Source organism: Fukomys damarensis, unplaced genomic scaffold (genome assembly GCF_012274545.1).
Source record: "Fukomys damarensis isolate Sample0158 unplaced genomic scaffold, DMR_v1.0_HiC HiC_scaffold_28, whole genome shotgun sequence".
NCBI lineage: Eukaryota > Metazoa > Chordata > Mammalia > Rodentia > Bathyergidae > Fukomys > Fukomys damarensis.
Window position 1 is genome coordinate 35,395,157 of NW_022900940.1, and position 10,658 is coordinate 35,405,814.

Here is a 10,658-nt window from a genome sequence, read left to right on the forward strand (position 1 = left end):
TGGCCTAAGCCCATCCAATTCCCAAAGAAAGTTATTTACCAACTATCATCTGAACATTGGGCCCATTCATTAACCTAGAATCACATATTACCCCTCAGAACTGACACATTCTCCAGCTCCCTGAGAAAGAAGATTACGTAAGTATCTGGACCTGGGTTGTGAGGTGATCATACTCCTGTGACTGTCCCTCATGCACACTAAGCGATTCTGTATATCTTGTCTCCTATGTAACCATGTGTTGTCAGTTCATTCACAGAACCTTCATGGGGTGAAAGGGAAACTTTTACTTTGTCCCTATACTAAGAAACTCCCAAGGTGGGCCCAGGGTGCAGGTTCCTGAACCACGCTTGAGTAGTAAGGATAGCTGATTTGTGAAACATTGGCGCAGTAAGTCTGTGTTTGCCTATGATGAAATAAAAATAAAATAAGCACTTGTTTCTACCTCAGGGCCTAAGGTACAGTGCTACTTTTTCCTGAGGTCTGCAGGAAATGTGTGGTGTATCCCCCCACGTTGGGTAGGGAATCAATCAACAGGATGTAAAGCCCTTTTTACTGTAAATTCTTATGCCTGCTGTTTACTGAACTGCAAACCAGTGAACTTCTCAGCAGATCTACAGATACATAAAATAAAGTACATGTGTAGGAAGGGAAGTGTTTCAGCAAGTCAAGAAAATGATTTTACTTATAAAAATGAGTGGGGGTTTATTGAGAAAGTGCAAGTTGGCTAGCTTTGCAAGGGGGACCTTTTATTAAATCAAATCAGAAAACTGTTTTCATCTACAGAGAAGGAATTTTTAGCTTGAGGGGACAAGAAGAAACCAGGAGATAATGTTTTTACAGTTTTGAACTCAACTGAGCATAAAGCTTGGAGGGTGAATACCAAGAAGTAATTCTACATTTTGTTGTCCAACACCCAGAATGAAATAACTTCTCTGTTACTATTATTCACTGGAAAGAATAGTAAGAACCACTAGGATAAAACAAGAAAGTCTGAAGGACACACACAGCATTATTTTAAAAATCATGTTATATTATACATAATAGGAAAAAATGGACAAATACATAGCAAAAGACCCAGAAACTGTCACTGGATGGTGGAAATATGCGCACCTGCGTTTACTGCTTTAAAATGTTTTCTATAATGAAATGTATTGTTTTTATAATAAAAATAATACAACTTAGTTTTAAAAGCAGTCATGCTTTCAAATGGCAGTTCCTGCATATGTTCCCTAGGATTATGCACTTGCCTATTTTTTCCCTGGGTTCATACTGAGGCTGTGGTTCGTGTTAGTATTTAAATGACACAGGAGTGACTATAATCTTTACAGTCCCAGTCATTCTCCGTCATCAATATTTTCTATTTCACATACACTATCTACGACTGGCATTTATGAAGTTAAAAATGCTTCCAGGATAAAACAAGAAGATGCTTTGTGTCCGCCAAAATTTTCTGTGCCCACTGTGGAACCCCCCCGCCCAGCCCCAGGGCCTGCACACTCTCCGGAGGGCAGAGCTCTTCATGGGATTTCTGTGCATGTGCTGAAACCTCAATGGCTAATAATATGCAGCACAAAGAATGTGATCCAAAGGCAAAGAAGCAAGTGGAAAATGAATGCAACATCACTGGCCTGAGACACAACTCTGTGGATACCTTTAGGATGGTAATATTCCAGGTAAAGCTCTCCACTGCTTTTTGTAGTTTTCGTTCCTTCAGACCCTCCTTGGTGCCTATGCTGTGCAAATGTTCATGGAATTCCATGGCTAAAAGAAAAAAGACAAATTATATTATTTCCCTGATCTGTAGCAATATTTACTTTTTCAAGTGTGTCTGAAACCATTCCAACCTCTAATGGAATTTCATATATGCCCATTTAAGAATGCAGTAATGCAGAGGAAACACTGAAACTCCACTGTATCAACTGACAGAAGGCATCTTAGGGGTTATGATGGTTCCTTAGAGTTTAAAAGGGTAGACAGGGTCATAGGATTATCATTACATGATCTCATTTTGAAGAGATGCTCAGCCAACTTCAGAGATGAAGGTGCCGAGGGAGCAGGATGAGGAGCTAGGGCTAGAACCCAAGTCTCTGGAATCTCATGAGGCAGATTTCAGCACTGCTGAGGACATGATGCTGGTGACTGGGGATAAAAAGGAGGTAAAATCACGTGCTTCCTATCATAGTACAGGTCAGACACCAAGCCTACTATAAAGAAGGGGACCGGATAGGAACTCTAACATCACATTTTTACAAGTAACAGACTAAGAGGATGTGCACTATGGTAATGCAGGGTAGTATGATGATCCTTTACATGTGGTCATTATAATTTATAGATTTTTACATATTCCCTTATAGTCAGTCACTGAATCTCTAGAAATGGGAACCCTTAAGCTGGTTCCCTACCTTTCAGAAATGACCAATTAGCCCTTGATACCTCCTTGCTTCCTGGCACAAGGTAATCTAGACTCACCAAGTACCTTCTCCACCTCAGACCAGGAGCTATTTCTTCAAGGAAATTATATGGGTTTGGGGTGGGAAGATCTGTTCCAAGATTACGATCTTGGCAGATCTAGGATACGTTTTCTTAAAGGAAAGATAAAATCTTACTAATATTTCTAATTAAAATTAAATTCATGGTTGTTACATGACCTTTTAAATTTTTATGCTTTTTTATCCTCCTAGGTGGAGAAATCTTAACTCCTGACCATACTAATGTGACCACTAATAGTAAGACTACTGGAGCCAACTTAAAACTCTCTTAGCACTCCACTTTCTTTTGTCTTTAGAGCATATCTTACTAAGAACTCAGGGTAAAATATTGTGTTTTAAGTCAGGAGGAATAATTTTTTAACCTATGTGGTTGTATCACTAACAAAGTACAATTAGGTTAATTTGTTGTCTGATTTTTTCATATGTATGTGCAAGTGTGCACTTCTGGGATGTAATTTGTTTAATGGAAGGTATAACAAACCTTAACAGGATTCTACACTTGAACGACGTATCAAGATTTTTTAGCTAAGTCCTACTTCCATTCTGGTCTCCTCTACCTTGATCCTTCCTCTTTCAACACTTTTAAAAATTAGTTTTAAATTTACCTTTCTATTAAACTATTTCTCTTTGCAAACACAAGCAAATGTATACAAAGATTCACATTTTTCTTTCTTGTGCAAAAGGCAGCATACTATGTCACTCTTCTCCATCTTGGTATTTTCCCTCACATAACTGCTCAGTGGCGATTACTCTTAGATCAGTGCAGACAGCCACTGCTTATCGTAACAGCTATGGAGACTCCGCTGCATAGACACACCAACATTAGGTAGCCAGACCTCTACTGACAGAGGCTAAATTGTTTCAAATAGTTTGCTATTGCAAATAATGTGCAACTGCTGTGAATTTTACAAGGCATTTTCTGCATTCTTTTATATATGTTTACTCTTTGGGCCTTCTGGTTTCTAATTCCTTTTCCGTATGACACTGTTTCAAAGCAACCCCCTACAGTGACCGACATCACTTTAACATCAAGCAAAAACAGACATGTGTGATAAAGTACAAGCTGCAGTTTAGTCTTTTTTCTTCTCTATTTTTCTCCCAACTAATAGAAGCTGTGGTCCAACTCTCTGTCATGTTAGTAAGGCCTGAGAATCTTACTGATCCCCAAACAGAACAATATTAGTAAAATTCATCCTACTGTCTAGGGAACCAGCACACTGACCACTCTCCTGTTTTCTGACTTCTCTTTTGCTAATGATGGACCCTGAACACATCCCAACTTGCCTCCACTCCAGTGTTGGTGACCCAGCCCAAATAATGGGCTGCCTCTCACAGTGCTATTCGTTCTTCCTTTCACCAAACATGGTGGGCTTAAGACTGAAGAAAACAAAAACCAAATAACAACCACGAATAGACAGTGATTATGTTTCACAACTCAAGGTTTTTGGTACCACATTAGATCTAGCCCTACCTTTTCCTCTCTTTGAATCTGGGGGGGCTCCCTGTGGTAGACTGCAATGATTCATACCCTCGGGTAGGACCCTAAGATAAGGCAGTGATGTGTTGATTCTTCTGTTAAATTTTAATACTGGACTTCTACAAGAGAACTGGATTTTACCTGAATCTTTAGTCTTCACAATGTGTCATTTTCTGCCAATCAAGAGGCACAATAGTCTCATAAATATCACTGAGACTTGGTAGACAGAATCTGTGACTGGAATATAGAAAAAGGCAGAAACACAGAAGTGGCAGGGGAGAATTCTGCGAACAATAAGAAAAAGCTCCATAGGCTGCACGGTGCAGGAGAAACTGGGAAGGGAAATGGAAGGGCTATTACCACGGGACAAGTGACTACAATTGCCCGGCCAGATGTGGGCCATTCATGACGCTTTGTTGTTTTATATTTAAAAACTGGCCCCCAAGTGTAACACAACAATAGTGGGGGATTTTTCAACCACTCAGGTATGTGTTTGGAAGCTTTATTCTGTTGGGGGTTATTTTTGCTGTCCTGCTGATCATTTCATCAGCTGCAAAGTAATGAGGCAATGACAGAACTGCGACACTGGGCTTCGTTCCAGCTAACAAGGACCTCCAGATAATGCGACACAAAGAGAATGCTGAACTTAGATTCACACACACCCAAGATTTTAAGAAAGCAGCTTTCAGAAAATTCAGAAGACAGGAACCCAGGGATAAAGGCACTAAAACAGGCTGTTTTGAGGACTGGGGTTTCAAGAAAAAACATATCTAAAATGATAAAAAATGACAGATAACGATGTAATATGGAAATACTAAAAACGAATGCAGTTGCATATATCCCTGCTATCTAAGAAGTTCATACTTTAGATCTCTATGAAAAAGAGAGTTGAAACAATCCCCTCTTAGTTTATAATCATTCTGTTACTTTTCTCTGGTTGCTGAGACAATAACACCCAAAGTTAAATAAGGGAAGGTTTATTGGGCTCACAGTTCACAGTCAGCAGGCTCCAAGACAGGGTGGCAGAGGAACAACAGTTCACAGCAGAGGAATACAGCAAAAGCAACAAGGGACCTGCTTACCAGTGTCTCTGTGCCCCTTTTATCTTACTCAGACTACAGGGAGTAAGGCGGTGCCAAACCAGTCACTCACATGGAGTGGTTTAGTGATCACACGCCCGTAATCCTAGCGTTACACACTCTAGACTCACCCACCTATGATCACATGAGGCTTTGGGGGACCTCTAGACCCAAACCACAGCACCCGTTATAATACCTGTGGTCCAATAACAATTCACAGGAAAGCAAAAAGCATATTATTAATAAAGTTTTTTTTTAATGGGCATGAAAAAGGTGATAAATTCATACTGGAAAATTATATTAAAAATATAAAACCTAATTTAAAACATGACCAAGTGACCAAGACTCTTGGTCCCACTATCATTTATGTCATTATTGGATCTACTGGCTAAACATATCTATTTCTCAGGAAAGATATCTATATTACTAACCTATAGGCCTATCTTGCAAATCCATGGGTGTGAGTTCTGCTAATCCAATGATGTAAAGCACCTGTATTGATTTGATTTTTTAAGGAAAGCAAAGGATTCTCACCTTGACCTGTATAGCAGGACTGCACCATTCCCTGGCCCCATCACAGGCAGGCAGTGTAAGGACTAAGCATGCACTGCTAAGTACAGAACGAAGGACCTGGCCAGGCACTTTCATATGCTATGCAAGAAATTCCAAAGAAATGCTGGAGATATGAATCTTTTCCTGTCTTACCCCAGTGCCCCAGCACTTTCTAACCACTAAGTATTATTTCTAGACAAAAGCATCCCAGCCCTTACTAGGACCACATTATGTGGTTATGTGAGGTAAAATGATATAAGGCCCACTTTTAGGGGAATACAGAGGTAGAGAGAATGAGATTACATATATAAACAGAATTAGTCCATACATGTAACAAGAGAAACCCAATAATATATCTAAGATGCAAATTATTCTTTTGGTACTAAATTATTGGGACATCTACTTTAACATATTAGAAGATGGAAGTCTCCTAGGGCTTTTAAATCAACAGTTAATATAAAGAACTTGTCTGGGTTAGATCTTAACTATCCTTGCCCTATTTTCCAATTATTTACAGCAAAGAATCAGCCTCAGCCCAAGGAAAAAGTCCTTATCATAATAAACAAATTAAAAGAAAGATTTCTCCTCCTTCAGTAAATCTTATTACTCTGTCCACAGAGCAGAGAGCTTTAAAGTAGCTAGTGAAAACCAGATAAGCAAAAATTTAAAAACCATGTCACACAGCCTGACCCCAAAGAAGAGTGGTTTTGTTTTAAAACTCCTTGTTCTTTAATTACAGCAAAGACAGATGTGAGAGGAGGGCGGGGTCAGCCACTGCTGGGAAGAACCCTGGCAGACAGGGAGCAGGTGTCAATCTCTGGGTGCAGATGCCCTGGAAACGGAGAGACCAGCACAGCAAAGGAGAGAATTTGCAAAGCATGTGACTGTGACAGAGGTAAAGTGCTGTGAGTATGGGGCCTCAGAAAGGATGACGGGGACAGGCTCCACCGAGAAGTCACAGAACACACCTCACCACACAACATCATCACTGGGGGTGCACGCTGAAAACCCAAGTTCTCCAGCTCTCAGGGGATTCCGGCCCGGGAGGTCTGGGGCAGGCCCAGGCACGGATGTGTTAGCAAGTGCCCCAGGAGGATTCCAAGCAAGAGGGCTAGGGATCACCCTGAGGAAAGTGGGGAGACGGAAATGAAAGATGGGAGGCCATAACAAAGAGCATGTGCAGTGGGCATCGGGGCCAAGACCGGAGTGACACTGCTGAAAATCTGGGACTTCCGAGAACGTCAGCTCTGGCTTCCCTACAGAAGTGTGTGTGTGGTTGGAGGGAGGGAGAGGGAGAAAGCGAGAAAGGACAAGTTCACTTTTTTCTTTGTAATAACTGCTCAGCTCATATATACAAATATTTATTTCCAAATTAAACAAGATTTTAAAAAATGTTTCCTTATTTTACTTTTATTTATTTAAAAGAACTCCAACATGAAATTTGATGAATGTTTATATCAAGCAGTAAGTGTCATGCCATCTAAAATTTCTCTGCCGTGGAGATTTTTCTAGGACACTTCTGCTTCTGTAATTAGTAGTCAATAAATAATACTGAGTTTATAAAATCATCCTTTTGTATAATGAGAACAATTCTTGATTCTTGAAGTAATAACACTAACTATTTGGCCAATAACATTCAGTGATCACACACCATGTGCAGGTCATTTGATTCTCTGCTGGGATGAAATCTATATATTTAAAAAAAACCCATACTGAAATATGCCAAACACTCTGTAAAGAGTTACAGATTTCTCCAAGCATGGGCAGCCCACTGGGTATGGGAACTAGTGCTCATGTTATCAGCGTAGCTCTTTCATAAAGAAACCTTTAAAATTTTGCTCTGGAATACAATTATTCACATTTCCCCCCCAAGTAATGATAGTTGACTTATTTTAATAAGTCTCTGGGATACAATACTACTTATCAGGGTGTTGGAAGAAGATGGTTTTCTTGGTTTTAATTTGGCTTTTAAAAAAAGGCACAAACTATGTATTTTACAGGAGGTAAAGCTAAGATGGCAACAGTATTCATATAATGATGTGAGAATATGGAACAATTGTTTTAAAAATAAATACCAAAATAACTATGTAGGTGTAATACCAAATTAGAGGTTTTGTACTATACTGGGAAACTTGCTAACTATGGAAGATTTATAAAGATTCTGTTATGGCTGGTGTCTAGATGTCTCCCTCAAAACTTCACATGCTCATAGGTGGGGCTTTTCAGAGGTGGCTGGATAAAGTCTGATGCTGGGATCAAGGGTGTATGATTGCAAAATTAGTCCACAGATGGGTTTGGCATAGCTCTACGTAAGATTAAGGGTGCCCCTCCCTAGGTGTGAGTGCTACTTACCCTAAGGGTAAGTAGCCTGGATAGAATACAAGGGACAGAAAGAGGGCTGCTACGGTTGGGAGTTATTCATTGCTTGCTGCATTCTGCCTGTCATGAGCGGCTTTCTCCTCTGTGATGCCTCTCCGCACTGCCTTGGAGCCAGCCAAATATGAACTGAATCTCTACAAACTACAATAGCTTTAACTTGGAATGTCTGGTATTTTTATTTTGTCTCAGCAATGAGAAAAGTAACTAAGCCAATTACACAGTATAATGTAAAACTTTACAGGATGAGTTGCAAATAATGGGCCATGTAAACTTATTTAATCTTATAAAAGAAACCAAAAGTAAGTAATGAGACAGGTTTAAATTTCCGAAAATTTGAGAAGTACATCCTGTGTTTTCACTTAGTAATTAGATAGAAAATGTGCTAAAGGCTTGGCTGCCAGCTGGTGGGCTCTTGGGGAAGTGACTAGATCACATGGTCTCTAACATTGTCAAGTGGATTAATCCACTGATGAGATCATGATCTGATGACATTACTGGGAGATGACAAAAACAGGAGGGGGGCCTGGGAAAGGATCATGGGTGTTCCCTGGGGGACTCCATCTCGTCCCAATCCCTTCCTCTCTAGCTCTTTCCACATCTCTCTGCTCCCTGGCTGCCACAACACCCGTCTGCTGTGATGTCAGCACCTCAGCCCACGGCAATGGAATCAGATGATGGTGGACTGAAACTTCTGAAATGGTGAGCCAAAATAAATCTTTGCTCCTATAGCTATTCATGTCAGGCATTTTTCCACAGGGACACCAAGCCCACTAACACACCTATTATAAATTTTAAGTGACTATACTGAAAAATAGAGTCCCTCATCATCCCCAAACTTTGCTCATCTTTGTTAGCCTTGACAGCCTAAGGAAACAGTAAGAATGTGAACTCTGATTAGGGAAGGCTCTTAGCTCCTTTTGTCAACAATGTACCAGCCAGACCCGGGGATGCAGGGCACACGGGTGGCCAGCACAGTTCAATCACTGTCATGGGCTTGGACGATGTCTGAACCTTGTGTTGCTTGGTTCAGGAACAACCTGGCCACTCCAATGGCCATTCCTCTGGTCAGTCTACAGAAGTTAGTTTTACCTTCTGCCTTCTTACTAACTACGACAGGAGCCCTGCTGGCATGAGATGAACCCTCTGCATTTAAACAAAGTATATATCTGACATTTCTGCATATTCCATGTTTACCAGTTTACCAGCTTATCCTGTATCAGCCTATCTAGACTGGTAATATTTTGGAGTGACAGTTGTTCTGGGCAGGGGACTGTGGGTCCATACAAACGCAATGCATAAACAGCAGCCCTTCCCAGCAGGCTTATCAAATAGAGCCTTTACAGTCCCTAAAAGCACAAGTTTGTTTTTAATGGATAAATTATAGTTAAGAAAAACCTACATAGTTCTGAAAATAACTGGACTTTTACTGATGTTGATACTTTTATAATGATCAATTGCAAAATCAAAATTTAGAAGTTTCTACATGATGAGTTCAAGCTGAAGAGTCCTAATATTCTTACGGAACAGGGCTCTTAGTTTACATGGCATGAGCACTGCCTGATGGACTTATGGAAAGCCACCAGGCAAACCTGGAGAGAATGACAGGCAGAGTCTCTACCCATGGACGTCTGCTGTTGGGGGTGGTTTTGGTGATGAGTTACCACTGTGAAAGTGGTCTTCAGGTTAAGAAGCAGAAACCAGGCCAATAATGAAGGGATGAGATTCTGGGTTCTTGTTCTCTAAGAAACAAGATCTATTTCCCTGTATGTTATTTGTGTCTTCCGAGTACACCCAGCACATTTTTATCATAAATTTAAAGAGCCATATTTTGTTCACTTTATCTTGAAGTTGACTAACAAAATCGCCTCCCTTTTTTCTTAAAAGCCTTTAACCCATTAAAACTGGATGGTATTACAAATCTCAAGCAGCATAGACTTGTTTATGTTTTCTTTAAAGATAAAAGTGCAAACACTGTGGACACCTATCAGAGAGGCAGGGGAAAGCACCAGGATTCCTCAATTCTTCAACCATGTTGCCATGCAAGCAAGACAAGAGGTAATAATAGTTCATTCTAAGCAAAGAAATTGAAATCTCTGTATTACTACCTTTAGTTGAAAACCACAATCAGGTAAACAGCCTTTCATAGTGTGATACATCTGCAATGTCCTACATTATCTAACAGTCAAAATATACATGATATTTAAAGTACTTAAGTTTGAAAGCATGAGCATGTTACATGAGTCCAATGAAACACATGGAAATATAGATTAATGCTCAAAGGTAAACCCAGAAATCAGCAAATGTCTGACACACAGACCTGGTTGGGCCTGGGGTGGGTGCTCTTTTGTGTTTTGTTTACTCTGTGCTGAGAACCTACAGTCAGGTTATTCCGACTCCACGACACTAAGTTTCTCTTCCTAGGGAAAAGTGATGGGCTGTTTTTCTTCTGACATGTAAACTGTTCAAATTTCTTTATGGAAATGAACTTGAGAATTATGGAAATAAGTAACAGGTTGTCAAACAGCAGGGAAAGAAAAAAATGGGAAATCAATTATTAGATGATGTCTATGAGACTTAATTCAGTTCCCGTCTAAACAGAATGGAAGACAGACCATGTGACAAACAGCAAAGATAAGTCTATCAGTCTATGGTAGGGACTTCATTTTTTTTTTTTTTTTTTTT

General features: G+C 40.1%; 1 protein-coding gene across 2 annotated transcripts in view; it reads right to left on the bottom strand.

The window, feature by feature from the left end:
* Positions 1-10,658, bottom strand: part of Plcl2 (phospholipase C like 2) — a 174,059-nt gene that overhangs the window by 16,440 nt on the left and 146,961 nt on the right. For both annotated transcript variants that reach the window (XM_010612790.3, XM_010612788.3), the window contains exon 5: positions 1,652-1,761. In XM_010612790.3, coding sequence (XP_010611092.1) covers positions 1,652-1,761 — 110 coding nt within the window. The remainder of the gene's footprint in view (positions 1-1,651; positions 1,762-10,658) is intronic.